General features: G+C 41.3%; 4 protein-coding genes across 5 annotated transcripts in view; 1 reads left to right on the top strand and 3 right to left on the bottom strand.

The window, feature by feature from the left end:
* LOC105278050 (colorectal mutant cancer protein) overlaps nucleotides 1-13,864 on the top strand; it is a 57,689-nt gene extending 43,825 nt beyond the window's left edge. The window contains exons 5-15 of one of the 2 annotated variants that reach the window (XM_026975211.1): nucleotides 3,669-3,930; nucleotides 4,544-4,689; nucleotides 6,335-6,544; nucleotides 6,681-6,869; nucleotides 6,962-7,152; nucleotides 7,419-7,685; nucleotides 9,028-9,223; nucleotides 9,929-10,120; nucleotides 10,193-10,380; nucleotides 10,505-10,623; nucleotides 13,329-13,864. In XM_026975211.1, coding sequence (XP_026831012.1) covers nucleotides 3,669-3,930; nucleotides 4,544-4,689; nucleotides 6,335-6,544; nucleotides 6,681-6,869; nucleotides 6,962-7,152; nucleotides 7,419-7,685; nucleotides 9,028-9,223; nucleotides 9,929-10,120; nucleotides 10,193-10,380; nucleotides 10,505-10,613 — 1,950 coding nt within the window. In that variant the 3' untranslated portion in view covers nucleotides 10,614-10,623; nucleotides 13,329-13,864. The remainder of the gene's footprint in view (nucleotides 1-3,668; nucleotides 3,931-4,543; nucleotides 4,690-6,334; nucleotides 6,545-6,680; nucleotides 6,870-6,961; nucleotides 7,153-7,418; nucleotides 7,686-9,027; nucleotides 9,224-9,928; nucleotides 10,121-10,192; nucleotides 10,381-10,504; nucleotides 10,624-13,328) is intronic. The other variant, XM_026975210.1, reaches the window with a different exon arrangement.
* Nucleotides 397-2,857, bottom strand: LOC105278049. The gene is made up of 2 exons (XM_011336858.2): nucleotides 2,742-2,857; nucleotides 397-705 (listed from the first exon to the last, which is right to left on the bottom strand). The coding sequence occupies exon 2, from the start codon at nucleotides 683-685 to the stop codon at nucleotides 479-481; it is 207 nt and encodes a 68-aa protein (XP_011335160.1). The 5' UTR covers nucleotides 686-705; nucleotides 2,742-2,857; the 3' UTR covers nucleotides 397-478.
* On the bottom strand, nucleotides 10,796-11,302 carry LOC109611535 (small integral membrane protein 4). The gene has a single exon (XM_020034316.2). It carries the CDS (start codon nucleotides 11,146-11,148, stop codon nucleotides 10,933-10,935), a length of 216 nt encoding a protein of 71 aa, XP_019889875.1. The 5' UTR covers nucleotides 11,149-11,302; the 3' UTR covers nucleotides 10,796-10,932.
* Nucleotides 13,865-13,917: 53 nt separating the features above from the next.
* LOC105278025 (pre-mRNA-splicing factor SPF27) lies at nucleotides 13,918-15,542 on the bottom strand. Its single transcript, XM_011336818.3, has 3 exons — nucleotides 15,136-15,542; nucleotides 14,494-14,759; nucleotides 13,918-14,418 (listed from the first exon to the last, which is right to left on the bottom strand). Exons 1-3 carry the CDS (start codon nucleotides 15,208-15,210, stop codon nucleotides 14,016-14,018), a joined length of 744 nt encoding a protein of 247 aa, XP_011335120.1. The 5' UTR covers nucleotides 15,211-15,542; the 3' UTR covers nucleotides 13,918-14,015.
* Between the last annotated feature and the right edge of the window lie 1,386 nt (nucleotides 15,543-16,928).

Here is a 16,928-nt window from a genome sequence, read left to right on the forward strand (position 1 = left end):
GAAGGCGAGTTTGATAATCGAATCTCTCGCTCGCTCGTGACCTTACTCGCCGATGAAACGGCGAACCGCCGGCCGGCTGGACGGCCGTGCGGCCTTGTAATTGAATCCTTGATTGCTTTTTGTTTGAATTACACTCCGGCCATCGTGTCTCCCCTGTTTGCGCTGGGCCGACACACACACGCGCGCGCGCGCGCGCAGGTACACGTCCACCCTGACCTTAACCGAGGATCCTTTGTGAATGAAACATCGAAAATTGCGGAGCTTCGCCAAAGCCGTCGTCCCGTCAAACATTCCCTCGTCGTCGCGTAACCGCGGCTTCCGTTTCCGCAAAGTACGCCGTTCCGGATTTATTGACCGCGGTGTTTATTACATGTGGATGCACAACGGTAATTTCTCTCTCGGTGAAATAATAACTTTTTTATTGCGCGCGAGAGGTGCGAAGCATACATGAAGATAACAAATCTCCCTCCGCGCGCGATTAGGCCTTCTTTCCGCACGTCGGTACCGGATCGGTGCCGCAGGTACCGGAGTTGCAATGAGGTGGGGCCATCACGCAGGGTCTCCCATCGGGACAAGCCGGTGCGTCCTCGCAGCTCTTCCCGGGCAGATGGATGTAGTCGTCCTCCTGCGCCATCACCGTCGCCGCAATGATGGCGATCAACACGAGAACGATGGTCGCTTTCATCGTCAGTCGACTTCTCTCGCCTGTTACAGAGTAGAGGGAGAGGTGACACTGTACGAAGGCGCGGGAGTTAATGAGATGTTAAATTTGCAATTGAAATTGGGATTTTAAGGACGTATAATATTTTAGTTGTGAATTGATGTTAGCTACATGAGTTTGTCATTTTTTTCATTGTGTGTTCTATTTATGATTGAAACATGTTTTGCGTCTTTTTGCGATTTTGAAGTATTAGCGTCTCTTGCGCTGCACAGTTTGTCATGCAAACGTTGACGGTTTGCTTCGACAATAAATTGGATTTTTTATTCGTCATCGCGTATGATGTTTTAGAAAATAATCGCCTGAATGCAGACTCAATTAAATTCGCATGGATGTGTGTATATGTATTACACTCGTGGCATATTTGGCTACTTATGAAGCAAAATATACGCTGAAATACACAAAAGTATATATAATGTTTTAAAATAAAATAATAATAATACTTGTCAAATCCAAGTTTTGCAAATATAGTATTCACCAGAGGGAAATGAATTCTTGAAAAGTAGCATACTGCGCGCAATAAAGTTGCATAACGACAAATAATAGTGCAATCAAACAAAAACAAAATACCGATAACAGTATACTGGCCAAACCAAACCAAGTGAAACGAATGCGTGTATCAATAGTTGCTTATAGCCCGTAACGTTTTATTTGAAGACAGCATAATTTACTCTTACACAAAGTTACACTTAATAACTCACTTTGTAGTAACCTAAAGTTGCTACAAAGTGAGTTGACGCATGGAGTAGCCACCCAAGTTCGCATTCGCAATTCAAATATTTAACATTAAAGTTAGCAGAACATCGTGAACATGACATGACAGAATGATTGAGTTTTATGCGTTACAAAATATAGCGAAATTTTACAAAAATGCAACGAAATACAGCAAAAGATTACTAATAAAATCACGTAAAATTTGTATATATTATAAGATTAAAATAATATAATATAGAGGAGAATCCCCTATTATGAGATATGCTCCTAATATAAGATAATGGGGTTTCTGCTAAACTAGTGAGCACCATCTGTTAGTTCCACCATGAACTTATTACTCTTGGTGTAAAATGTATTTAGTGAAAAATTCATTGTTCGTTATTGCGTTTAGCCTTTGCAAGAAAAGGTTTGTGAAATTGTGTATATGTCAAAGGAACTTGAGGTAAGTCTTTAAACCTTGTTTATTATATAATAAAGAAATGGTTGGCAATAAATTCAGTATGCAATGATAGAGTAGAATCGTAGTAACAGGAAAATACGCAATTTGTTGAATTGCTTAATTGTAGGGGTTAGATTTCATGATCGCGGAACCGCTAGGCGTGTGGATCGTATAATGAGATATTCAGGGTACTCTTAATATGAGATAATTATTGCTCGAATATGAAGATTATGTAGTGTAATAAAAAGAAAGAAAATACTACTTAAGGTTAAAGAAAAGTTAATACGAATTTATATTACGAATTTTTGTGTATTTAATTTTTATAGAATCTGACTATGGAGGTTAGAGATACGAGGAAGCGTCGACAGTGGAATCGTGAAGATTTGGCGAAGGCTGTGGCAGCAGTATTTTTATAAAACTATCTAATAAAGTTTTTTAATTGCAATACTGATGTATTTTGCACTTTTAACACCGATTTCTCGAGGTATCTTATATTAGGAGCACACTTTCTCGATCCTGCGTAAAGCTCTTTTTTCAAATTTTTTTAATTTTCAGAAAAAATAACATTTAAATTAGATTTTTCATTTCACCGACCTAAAGCTTATTAAATTCTCTTCAAGATAACGTATTACATTTTAAAATTCTGCCTATAAATTTCTTTACATTCGGCAAAATCGATATGGTATCTCATAATCGGGGACTTTCCTCTATATTATAATATTAACAACACATAAATAATAATTAACGCACAATTTGACGATACGCGTTAAATTATGAGAATCCCGAAGGTCACAGAAGGGCTTTCCGACGACCTTCGGAGGACTTCAATGGCAAGGACTCCTAATACTCGCCGAGCGATCTGGACGTTACCTGTGAACGCTTCTTCGCACGAAATCAGGATTACCCGCACGTCCGTCAGAACTCAATGCCGCGCCGACGATATCCCAAAGACGAATGATTGCATCGTCGCGGGTCTATCGCGTTCTTATGCGCCGCGTCTTCCTCCTCCCGCCGCCGACCGCTCCGCAATTACGCAGCCGGCAATCGTTAACGTCTCTCGTAACGTCCGACATGGGTGGCTGCGCGTGAGAAGGACGTTGAGGTGGACACGGTGTTTTTTTCCCTTTTTTTCTTTTCCTTCTTTCCTTTTTTATATGCGCATGCTTTCCGCGTGCGCGTGAGCGGTGAGGAATCGCGATGGTCCCTCCCCGGGAGAGAGGAGCGGGCGGACACGCGCGCCCGTGTTCCGCTTAACTCGATTTCGTGCGGAATCGCGGAATCTGATCCCGCGCGGCGATAGCAATTGCTCCGCCCGTTACATCACCGGACGTAACAGCAAAATCGTAAACACACGCGAAGTGGATTCACGCAACGCACGAGGTACACCGCATATTCTGCGTATTAGGATCTTCGTTGGCTTCCCATGGTGGTGATGATTTGCATCGTAATAATAATTACGATTGCCCCGATTACGTTGACTCATGAATCCGCCCATCAATTCTCGGATTCTCGTTTATGCTAATTAGCTGTGATTGGAATCTGCGAAACTTCTTCCCGGAAGAAGTAATTTCCTGGAATCCTATCTACGTCGCTAAAAAAACGCTAATAAAAGCAATTATTACAATTTTATATATAATATTTATTTTATATATATATCTAAATTTATATACATGTAATTTATGATATAATAAGGAAAGAAAAACAGAATATTTATTACTCGCGATAGCGAGGAACCATGTTTCTCGATTTGAGGAACAACTTGCGCTAATGATGAGTCTCCCCTTTCTTTTTTCGCAGCTACACGCGGCCGCGCTCTCCTCGCTGCGGTCCGAGGTGGCCGAGCTGAACTCGCGGCTGGTGACGTCTACTCGCGCGCGAGAGACGGCCGAGGCCGGGCTGATGCGGGCGGAGATGCAGGCGGTCCGCGCCGAGCAGCGCGCGGAACAGCAGGCGGCGCGGCACGAGGAACGGCTCACCGAGTTGCATTCCGTCATCGCCGAGCTCAGCAGACAGCTGGAGAGGCATCGCGCCACCGTGATCGCCGAGGAGGACGAGTACGGTAAGGACTCCCGCCCCGGTTCCAGGATACGGCGGCACGCGCGTCAGAGTGTGCGTCGGGACTCCGCGCACCGAGTTTTGCTCCCCGAAGAGCAGGAAAGAGAAAAAGAGAACGAATGAGCGAACGAGAGAAAGAGAGAGGGAGACGGGGGGAGGGAGACAGAACGACAGGGTTCGTTGGCGGAGCTCCGAGTAACCGGTAACGAGTGCCATGGTCAATTCCCTGGAGCACGCGGGGCAATTCCCGGTGGGCAATCAGCTATCTCCCTGGACCTGGAGCAATAACGATAGTAATAGCCCTCGCGATAGCTCGTGCGCTCGTGCGCTCTGGATTCTTGGTGCTCGCTCTCCCTCTCTCTCTCTCTCTCTCTCTCGCCTTTGTTTCTCTTTCTCGGGTATCGGGAAGAAGAGAGATCAAAAGGGTTTGCGAGCGCATACCGTCGCGTCACCCGCGCGAGCCGATGGTTTCTTCCGGCAGTCGCTAATTCGCCGACAGATAATAAAGGGCTGACGGGGCGGATCCGTTTCTCCGAATCGCGATTGTCGTAGAATTCCTCCGAGAGCGTCTGAATCGTTCGCGGCCGTGGTGCGAGAATGATTTTAATGATGCGCAGAGGTCGAGACGAGCAGAGACGCCGAGGGTTCCATTACCAATCCGGTGGAGGAGAGCGAAGGCGGCGGAGACATCCAAGGAGACGGTGATCGCACTTTGGGGGACGCTGATTCCAGTTGTTGCGAAGATGAGAACCGACCGGCAGAGGTAAAAGGAAATTTTTTTAGTACTGGCTGCTGATATAATATAATTATAAATATTGGGTTGGCCAAAAAGTAATTGCGTTTTTTTCAAATAGATGGACATACATGTCTTGAAATGTAACTAACTTCATTCTAAACCGCAAATTCATTATGTAGGTTAACAACTCACGGTTCAAGCTTGTTTTAGAAAAAGAAAGTACACGATTTCGTTAACAATTGTTTGTTTGCCGTCGATTTCAAAATGGAAAATCAAAAAGAACATTTTCCTCATATTTTGTTTTATTACTTCCGAAAAGGGAAAAACGCTGTGCAAGCTCATAAAAAGTTATGTCATGTATATGGCGAAGATGCTTTAAAATTGCGGCAGTGTCAAAATTCGTTTACTAAATTTCGATCTGGAGATTTTTATGTGAAAGATGCACCACGTTCAGGAAGGCCAATCGAAATTGATGATGACAAAATAAAGGCACTGATCGATTCGAATCGGCGTTTAACGACACGAGAGATTGCTGAGAATCTTAACATATCGAAATCGAGTGTTGAAAACCATTTAAAACGACTTGGATACATTAGTAAGCTCGATATTTGGGTAGCACATGAGCTCAAAGAAATTCATCTCACTAAGCGTATTGACATCTGCGATTCTCTTTTGAAACGTGAGGAAAATGATCGATTTTTGAAACGCATGATAACAGGCGACGAAAAATGGATCGTCTACAACAACGTCAAACGAAAAAGATCGTGGAGCAAGCATGATGAACCTGCTCAAAGCACTTGAAAAGCAGATATTCACCAAAGAAAGATTATGCTGTCAGTCTGGTGGGACTTTAAAGGTATTGTGTATTTTGAGCTGCTTGCAAGGAATCAAACCATCCATTCAGACGTATACTGTCGTCAACTGGATAAATTAAATGATGCCATCAAACAGAAACGTCGAGAATTGGTGAATCGCAAAGGTGTTGTGTTTCACCATGATAACGCTAGACCACGTACAAGTTTGGTCACTCGTGAAAAATTGTTGCAGCTTGGATGGGATGTGTTACCATGATGTTACCACATCCACCATATCCGCCAGACCTGGCACCATCAGATTACCATTTGTTTCGTTCTTTACAAAACGCCTTGAATGGTAAAACTTTACTGCTGATGAGGATATCAAATCATTCTTGGAATTGTTTTTTGCTGAAAAAGAAAAAGAACTTTTTTGAGCGCGGAATCATGAAGTTGCCTGAAAAATGGCAAAAGATAATCAAACAAAATGGACAATATATTGTTTAATAAAGTTTTTGTTTCCCATGAAAAATTCGCCTTTTATTTATATTAAAAAAAACGCAATTACTTTTTGGCCAACCCAATAATATATTAAAATAATATATATATAAATATATAAATGATATAAGACACAAATTTTTTAAAATACTTTATTAATGTTTTATGATTACATGGCATAATCTTGATATCTATTATAATATTTTTAAAAGTCTATATAATGAATATATATAATTTTTTGTAATACTATTCTGTTATTCTATAATAATTATTTAATTACTTTAATTAATTATATAACATTTTACTTCGCAATTATTCTATAATATCATTTATTATCATTTTTATGATTAAAGATTAATAAATAATCGTTGTTAACGTAGAATGGCAGAGAACAGCTGGACAGTCCGGCCGCGTTGCCGACTCCGGAACCGACGCAACAAGCAGCATCGTGTCAGAGCGTGGCCGTGGAGACGCTGCAAGAGGAGATCACGGCGTTACGAGCGGAGATCACGAGCTTGCAGGCGCAACTGGCCCATTTCAAGAGCCAGAGGCAGACGACGGGTAGCGATTCGCCGCGCCGAGAACTCAGAGTGAGTAGCGCGATGCCTGAGATTCGACCTGATAAAATTTGCACGATCACCAAGACTCGTCACGTAAATTCCACTATATTTTGAAGAATGAATAATTTCATTTAAGAAAGAGAAAAATATTCCTCTTTTTTTGCAGCCAAGAGGCAACAATAGTTCCCCGGAACCTTTGACGGCGCCATGCTCGCCGCTCTTGCCACCGCTGCAAGCACCACCGACGAAGAACGTGACGAGGGAGGAACCGCCGGTCCTCAAGATGGCAGAGAGGGTGAGATTGAGACGAACGGATGAGAGACACATCACTGGTCCCGACATCACGAATCTTGGAGTACGACTTCAACTCGTATAACAAATAATTATTCACTTATTTTGTCTTTAGTTTTATGGTGGATATAATTATGCGACGATTTCGTATTTCAGGTATGCTCCACCATGGTCGCCGAGCATCTCGTGTCGGATCTTCTGGAGCAGTCGAATCTGCAGGAACTGAACGGTTCGGAGAAGCAGTTCGAAGTCGAGACGGAACGGCTGAACAGCAGGCTCGAACACGCGCGGGCGAACAACGCGGTCCTCGCCCTCACGTTGCACGAGAGCAAGGCGCAATGCGACAGGTACGGTCAAAAGTGCATTAATGCTCTCCGTTAATGCTTTAATATTTTTCAAACATATTTTTTTCTTGATGTGATTAATTGCAAGATTCTTCGCAATTGCTTTGTGCTCGTGAAGATATAAAGAATCGCACGTCGCGTAACGTATTTACGAACGAGAGCGCATTTGGCAACGTTGGTACCGATTACACATTTCTCGAAATGATACGAATGCATATGCAAAACAAATGACAAAACAATCAAAATGATCTTTCCTTTCGCGTTCCCAGATTGAGTTTGTTGGTGGGCAAGTACGAATCGAACGCGACAGCGTTGCGGCTCGCGCTTTCATTCAGCGATCGCGCTATCGAGGCCTACGACGTCCTGGTCGCGCTGTTGGAGAGCGAGATCGCGCTATCCACCGAAAGGAACGGCGTGACGATCGATAACCGGAGAGCTGCCGAGAACGTTGCGTATCATGTCTTGAATAGACTTGAGAACGACTGCACCAGTACGCTTGGAGCTCCCTGGGAAGATAGCATGGTCCTATCAGACGAGTACGTATTTTGCATATCGTGCGCTTTAGCATATCATGTATCCATTCATATGTATCAATCGGCAGGCAATCAGGCGGCACAATAGTGAGTTAAGAAGAACCGCGGTCAGCAAACTATATTATAATAATAAACAGAGACCGGATCACGGTGCCGTTTTTCCCACTCCAAGCGCGTGCTAGCGGCCGAGCGCCGCGAGAAGCAATACCGTCACTGCACCAGTTTAACAAAGGGAGCATCGTCACGTAGAATGCAAAAATATCTATATAATAAATATATACATATACCTACATATATATAAACAATATATACAATATATAAAAATTATTATATAAATATATATGTTTATATATTTAAAATATTATATATAGGTATTTAAAATAAATTATTTTTCATATCTGAAACAATGAGTAACAAAGTAATGAGATAAATTGTTAATAACTAAAAGCTCTTGACGACCAGACTGGCAGTTTATTTAAAAAGTAAGAACACAACGTTTCGATCAAAGTTTCTGATCCATATCAAGTGTTCAACGCAAAAGAGTATTTCAACTAAATCTCATTCTAAAACATTATTTTTATTTTTATTTTGTAACAAATTTGTGACTTTATTATGTTTTAGAATGAGCTTTAGTTGAAATACTCTTTTGCGTTAAACACTTGATAAGGATCAGCAACTTTGATCGAAACGTTGTGTTCTTACTTTTTAAATAAACTGCCAGTCTGGTCGTCAAGAGCTTTTAGTTATTTGGATTTCCTGGCGTTACATATCATACAATAATAAATTGTTAAATTTAAAATATGAAAAATAATTTATTTTAGATACCTATATATAATATTTTAAATATATAAACATATATATTTATATAATAATTTTTATATATTGTATATATTGTTTATATATATGTAGGTATATGTATATATTTATTATATACATATTTTTAGTATATAGATATTTTTGTATTCTACGCGACGATGCCCCCTTTGTTAGACTGGCGCAGTGACGGTATTGCTTCTCACGGCGCTCGGCCGCTAGCACGCGCTTGGAGTGGGGAAAACGGCACCGTGATCCGGTCTCTGATAATAAATCTCTGAAGTTAAATCTTAAATCACAAGAGAGGCTAAATTATAAAAAATATTATAACATCATAATAATAATTGTAGTAATTTGACGCGCATACATACCACCGTAATATACATTTCTCAAACCGCGCTGAACGTTTCGATCATATTTTAGACCATATTTTAGATCAGCGGTTACTAAGAAATATTTCAAAAAACTCGAGTTGTGCACGTTGCACATAGGACGACTATAAAAAGCTATACATTACGCATGTCTTCGGTAGGTCGGAAGTAACTTGGAGTGTGGAGGACGAGCAACGTCTCAGAAGACACATCAGCAGGCTGAAGGGCGAACGCACGATGGTCAGGTCAACGGCGGTCGAGCTGGAGAGCGTGCACGCGGAACCCCTAAACTCGAAGAACACCATTTCCCTGGCGGAAGCAAGAAAACTCGATCTGGAAACTGCCGTACTTATGCAGGTACCTAGCGAAACGGAAAATATCCAAGAATCCGTGGAATAGAACGACACCCTTCGACACCCTAGACTTTAAGGGGATCCTGGAGTGGCCAGTGAACTCCGTCGCGGCGTCTGTATTACCGGCGGAATCGATGATTTTCCTGCATTGTCTTTTTATTGAATTCACAGAATGAAAAATCCTTTTCCACGATGAAAGTACACACAATAATGTAGTGTGAAAAGCAGGACTTAACTTTCCAAACGGAAAAAAATCACAATTTTTGATTCAGCCACGATTTCACGGGCATACGTAGGCACGAAATGATCACGAATCTTTCTGCACTAATTACTTTTACACTAAGCTTCTAAACTCATTTCTAAAAGCTTCTCCATATTCTTTCATTTTGTTCCGTCCTTGCGATTATCGAATTTTGGCCACACAAACTGCAAAACATTTATATTAAGAACATTAATGTACGAGGTGACGTCACAATAAGCCGATAATAAAACTGTAAATTTTTTTGTCGTTTTTAACATAAAGTCGAGTTTCGCTCGGTATATTTCTTTGTATACTTTAATCGTGGAGAAGGATTTTTCATTCTATACAATCATTAAAGAGTAATTAGTACAGTAAGATCGACCAATTCCGCCGGTAATACAGACGACTCCAGGATCCCCTTAAGAACTCCGAAATGTTGTCTCACGGGAACTCACGTGACGTTTCCAGGAACTAATGGCCATGCGAGAGGACAAGGCTGAGCTACGTGCCAGAGTGTTCCTTCTGGAGAAGGAACGCGCGACGATAGAGCTGAAGTTGAACGCACGCGACACGCAGATCGCGGCTCAGCACGCTACTATACAGCATCTGCAGGGCCAGTTGAACGACGCAGAGGCCATGCTCGCAATGGCGACAAACAAGGTATCACATAAAGTCATAAGAGATAAAATCCGGTCATTCTTCTCTTCGTGCGCTAACCGAAGGTAAATCTAGGACCGGGGTTTGAGCGACAACGAGAGCGAGGGAATGGAGTCCGAGCTGATCGAGGCGTTGGGTCGGGAGGCGAGACTGAAGGAACGCTTGCAGGATTTGATATCCACGCTGGACGAAGTCAACAAGAACTCTGAACTCAGGCATCAGCAGTCCGCCGAACTTGTTAACGATCTTAAGAGAGCTAACGGGTAACTATCGCAGAAATTTGTCTTGTACATCGCGCTTCCGAAGAAAGAACATGTTTGTGATAAAAATGAAGGTCTTCGTTTAAAAACAAGAAACGCAAATTAAAATAAAAGCCTTCCTTTTTAGAGCCTTGGTTCAAACTCTGGAAAAGTCCAAGAAGAAGTATCAGTCCAGGCTGAAGAAACTAGAGCAACAGATGTTGGGAATGGTGGAGAGGCACGCTGCGCAGGTATGACCGAACATAGGTGAAGTATCGGCTTTTCAATCACTCTCGGTGTCCATAGAAAGCAATAATTTATTACGCTACGACCATGTACATTCTTCTATACGGCGCGATCACTTGCTCTGTAACTTTTTCCGTTCCTCCTCCAATCTTCGTTGCACGAGATCCTCCAGATCGTCGAGCGGCCGGTAGATGGCGTGGACGCACTGCGCGCCGGTCAGCATCGAGACGCCTGCGGCTACGCAGAAGAAGGACGTTCGCAGGATAGACACCATCGTAGAATGCGCGGAGAGTCGATCGAGCTAGGCCTCGCCTCTTCGACGAGTCCGCCTTACGCTTCCCGCTGTAACCTCTCTTGCACCAGCTCCTCTATTCTCCGACGCTTGTATATTTTGTAGAAGTTAACCTCTCCCACGTGCCAGTGGATCATGGAAAACTCGAGGGCAGCACCGAGGACGAAGAATACTGGCAGGAAACTGTACTCGCCGAATATCCGTCTCCCTGGCCAATTCTTAATGATCCTCCTCAATTGTTTCTTAAAGGTCATTGAGGTATCCTTACTCGGCCAAACGCCTCGCGCAAAGTCGCTCCCGTGCTAGCGCTCCGCCATATTGGCTCACCCCTCTCGCGCACTGCGCACGCGTGTACAGCATTGGGGCTCTTCATTGACATAGGAATATATCGACGGAGCCTTTTACGAGGGGAAGCTGAGATTAGCGGTAAGGGGAGAGCACTGGCACTTCGTGTAACTTCGGCTGTTCGGGTATGTTCGGTTTCGCCAGTGATATATACAGGGTGTCCCGGGTTTTAACCGACAAACTGCGGGAGCATATTCTACTAGTGGAAATAAGAAAAAATTCTTATATCGAGTTTGCTTAGAAATGCTTTGTTACAAAGTTATAAACCAATATTGAAAAGAAATATGAGGTAAGTAACAACGGATTTTTTCACAAAAATATAAATTATCTACGCAATGATTTAGTGACGCATTTCAAAATGTTGTCCTTGCACATCGATACAAGCTAGACATCGACGCAGTACAGAATTTGTTACGGTACGACGTTCCTGAAAATTTTGTTGCATCTCGGTAACTGAATTAGTAATTCGTTGCTTTAAATCTATCTGGTACTCTCCTGTTAGGAAATCTACGTTGATACTCTCGTACGGCAGCTCGTGCATTTCCCTCACAGAATCCGTACACGAAATGAATATCGGTGTATTCCTCATTTGAAAACACTTTTGGCATTCTGATAGTAATTGCTAGTTGACACGACGATTGAAATCTAACGGCTACTGTTGCGAAAGTAACAATCATACTGAATCGTTTCAACATAGTGAACATGAATACATGTGAATACACGTAACATAAACATCTTCGACCTTCCAAATTCTACACTATGTTCCGTTGTTACTTATCTCATATTCCTTTTCAATATTGGTTTATAACTTTGTAATAAAGCATTTCTAAGCAAACTCGATATAAGAATTTTTTCTTATTTCCACTAGTAGAATATGCTTCCGCAGTTTGTCGGTTAAAACCCGGGACACCCTGTATATATGTACAATGAGTTATTGTGTTGTGTTGGAATGTAGCAATCACATTAACGCAAAAAGGAAAAATTGGCAATAACGTATGAAAGAAAATAATGATCCAAAAATTTCTTTTCATCTGTAAGTAAAATACATACAATTGTAGGTTATACACAATGCCGGTAAAACGTTTCAGATATTGTTGTGTTTATTATTATTTAAATTTATTATTATTGTGTTAAGAAAGAATTTTGGCTTGATTATACACCTAGACCGAGTAATAGTGGCACCGAAAGACAATCTTATTTAATTATTATATTTTTAACGTAATTTAGATGTAACATTGTCACCTACTGAAGAGGACCACATCCCGTATGGTCGAAACGTCGTTCTAGTAAAGAGAATTATAACCAGTTGTGTCGAATATTAATCGTACTCGTTTACTGAAATTATCTACTGGCGGTGTTAAGAAAGAATTTTGGCTTGTTTATTATTATATTCATATGAACAATTGTTCAATAACAGTTTTTCATTTATAGTTTTTATTAATTCATATATTTAATAATAAATATATATATATAGTCAAATATATCGTATATATTATTATTATTAAATATATGAATTATAATAATAAACACATAACAATATCTAAAACGTTTTACCGGCATTGTGTATAACCTACAATTGTATGTATTTTACTTACAGATGAAAAGAAATTTTCGGATCATTTTCTTTCATAAGTTGTTGCCAATTTTTCCTTTTTGCATTAATGCGATTGCTACATTCCGACACAATACAATAACTCATCGTACATGTAATTTCAGTATCATAATTTTACAAAACTTTATCAAGTATCATTCGGGCGATGTCGAGAACAGCCGAACTCGCCCGATTTGCCAGCAGCCTCTCCTTACCGCAAATCTCATAACCCCCCTTGCCTAAGTTCGTAGCATAGGCTCCGTCCATATATTCCTATGTCAATGGAGCTCTTCTCTCTCTTTCTCTTTCCCTCCCCGCCGTCTTCTTCTCTTCTTTCTCTCTTGCTTATATTACTTCATAACTTGTTCATAATAATGTAGATATATAAAATGTGTGTGTTATAATATCATAAAAGTTCATCAGATATAAAAGATCACAATCCATATTTTTTACATAAATTTGTATATTAGATTCTAATTGATTCTCTGCTGCTTGCAGGTGAAAACGATGAAGCAACGAATATCTTTACTGGAGGAGGAATCGATGGGCTACAAGGGGAGCATAGCGCTTCAATCGCAGAGTTCTGGCGCCAGCGAGACGTCGTTATGACAGTCGAGTGACTAAATGGCAGATATGACGCGCGTTGCGAGCTTGATGATCCAATGATCGACACCTTTAACGTCTTTCCTTCGCGAGGAGATGAGATCGCGCAAAACGGAGATTGAATTCACGTATTTTTTTACACCGAATAGTCAGTCGAAAGTAAAAAGAAAAATGCTTAGCTATCCGCTTTGTAATTATATCGTGGTATAATATTGCCGCTGTCCTAACGAATAAAAAGAATAGAGAGACTCAGCTGGGCCTACGCAGTGTGTGCAATGTGTCGACACGAATTCAGTTATTTAAAGCAGACCCCCTTCAGCACGTGTCGTAAATTATAAAAAATTGTTAACCGCCCTGTACATATGTATATTGTAAGCCTAAACCAAGTGTGATACATGTAAACTATAATGAAATAAATAGTGCTTTATTATGAATGAAGTCTCCACGAAGTCTCTATAAATATCTCAAAAAATGGAAATTCCTGTCAGCTTAAACTTTTTTTTATTACTTTACATATCTTATAGTAATTATAATTATTACATAAATCTATTAGTAATAATTAACAGTGTACAGACCTAATCACTACGCATCATCTTCATCTTCTTGCTGCTGCATCTGGAAAGCCATCGTCTCCGTGGCGCTTTTTTCCGGCACATCGGGTCCCTCCTCCGCACTCGGCACATCGTTGATCTCCACAGCCTCCTTGCTCATCGACGTCATCGTCTGCATCTGCTCCTCCAAGTGTGCGCACGCCTGCTCGATCTCGTAATTCTTCGACACCAGGCCGACCCACTGCGACTCCAAAGCGCGCAGTTTATCCCCCCCTTGTGTCTGCATGGACTTCCTCTGCCAGTTCACCTCCTGGATCATCTTCCTCAGCATTTGCAGTTGTTTCTGCGCCTCGCCCACCAGCTGCACCAGTACCTCCAAGTAAGATTTCCACGCCTCACAACCGTAATCCATCATCAGTTCCAAATTGCAGATTCTGAAATCACGTAAGAACGTTAAAGAATGGAAGAAAGAAATTGCGGCATTCAGTCAGTCTGGAAAGTCTGGCTACCTCGTAGCTTGATGTTCCAGCTGCGCGCTGCTGTTCTCCACACTCTCGTTCCACGCATCCACGTCGTTTAGCTTGGTGAACGGAGGTGGTGGCAACTCGTAACGTTTCATGCTGAGCACCTCCATCGGCAGGCGATTCTGCATCCTCTCAAACTCGTGCTTTAGCACCTCCGTCTCGAATGCGGTCAAGCTCAGCGGCTGCAGGTGCTCCAGGTAATTCTTCGTCGGTCTGTATCGGCGTGTCTCCTCCTCCACCATCGCTAACGCCTGAAATAAGATGACACTGAGATTCCTCAGGACCTCGTAAAAAAACGGGAGGGCAGTTCGTGGCATACAATATCAAAACATAACCTCCAATTACTATCCCGTTCTATTAAATGGTAAAGAAAATATTTTAACAGACAAAAATATAAAACGTAGGGGCAGTTCGTGGCGTAACAATATCAAGACATAACCTCCAATTACTATCCCGTTCTATTAAATGGTAAAGAAAATATTTTAACAGACAAAAATATAAAACGTAGGGGCAGTTCGTGGCGTAACAATATCAAGACATAACCTCCAATTACTATCCCGTTCTATTAAATGGTAAAGAAAATATTTTAACAGACAAAAATATTACGAGGAAGTAAAGTTTACTTACCGCTTCTCGCACACCAGGTTCGTCATATCCTTGGTCAATATACGGCAGAGCGTCAACAATCACTTCTCCAGCCATAGTACATCAAATTCGAATTAAAAAAACCAATGCTGAAACGGAAAACTGACTTGCCGTCGAGTCCAAATATCGAGGAATCAGAGGAATGAGTACACTGATATTCAATAAATATCGGCCAGCCTTTACATTGTTATGAACAAAAATAATTTTCAGCACTAAATGGGCTAAACTGACGTAACGACTCGCGTGATTACTGTTATGTTTCTGCAGCTATCAAAATTAACAGCCGGACGCCGGACCAGAAATACCCGCGGCCACGGATCACGACAAGATTGGTCCACTTGACTTCAGTGTTCTTTGCAGCTCTGTGTTTCAACTCAAAAACAAGAATTTTTCACACTAGCCTATCCTACGACCTACGTGCCTAATCAATCACGTGGGTCATGCGACCTATCGAATTACAAATACATTTTCCCACTCATGTATACATACCACCATGGTGGAAGTAACAAGATGTGCTATTATCTCGGACGAATTTCGTCACGTTCTGCGCAGCACCAAATTGTCGCCATTTTGCAAATAGCAACCAATAGCAACGCGATAATAAATGTAAACGAAAGTGTCACGACACAGGTTATGCACTGTTTCAGAGTCTCGCACATCGCACAATGCCGTCGTGTTCGTTTAAACAGTATAAAAACACGTCACGAAATAATAAACATGTTAGGTATTTTTCATTTCCAAAAACTGAAGAAATGATTGCGCAGTAGAAAAGACTTTGCAAAGAAAATGTCGATGCAAAGAACGGTATGTATATATGCAATATTGAAAGGTGGTAAATGGAATTTAACAAATTAAATATAATAGAATATAATAAAATACATTATTTAAAATTTCTTTATCTAGCTCGGGTTTGTTCTCAACATTTTAAGACCTCGCAATATAAAGATCGGTCATTTTTACGTGAGATACTACCTATACAGGGTGTCCCAGACCTACCGTATCACCGGTTAATGGTAGATTCCTGAGGTGATTCTGAGACGAATATTCCTCTTGCAAAATGTCGAGGGTGGCGTAGTTTCGGCGCTACGAAGGGTTGTAGTTATCCTATCCTTGTGTAGAATTTTCCCGCGTTCAGTGACGGTGAGTCGAAGGGGTCCCGCGCATCGCGCACACTTCAATTTGATCTTAATTTTTCGCGGCTGTTCAAATTGAAGTATGAGAGGTTCCATGAAGCTTCCATTAATGATCCACGGAACGTCTAATAGACGTCCACCGATGCTCCATGAACCGTCCATAAATGATCCACGGATCGTCGGTTAGTCGTCTGTTGAGGCTCCATGAAGCTTCCATTAATGATCCACGGAACGTCGGTTAGTCCCCAGGCAGCACATGTTAGTCTAATATATGTTTCTTAGACGTATCTAATGTCTAAGAAACATACAGTACCATTTAAGAAACGGTTTAAATAGAAACCGTTTTTAGACCTAAATTTTAAAAACGTATTTTTCACGTTTCCACAGAAACGAAAAATGTGTTTTATTAAATTGATTTGAAATTATATAATTAATATAGAAAAAATAGTAATTTCTACTTAATTTGCGAGTATTAATTATTTTTACATCGTACGTTTCAATGTACTCGATTATGGAACAAGAGACAAAAATCGACATAAGTGTGCGTGTGAGATTCCCGCCTCTGATTCACCAAGCGACCGATAGATGGCCAGGCCAGGCGTGACGTTCTCGCAAGAAACATTTGCGTTATCACTTCATAAA

The sequence above is a fragment of the Ooceraea biroi genome, chromosome 1 (assembly GCF_003672135.1).
Source record: "Ooceraea biroi isolate clonal line C1 chromosome 1, Obir_v5.4, whole genome shotgun sequence".
Classification (NCBI taxonomy): Eukaryota; Metazoa; Arthropoda; class Insecta; order Hymenoptera; family Formicidae; genus Ooceraea; species Ooceraea biroi.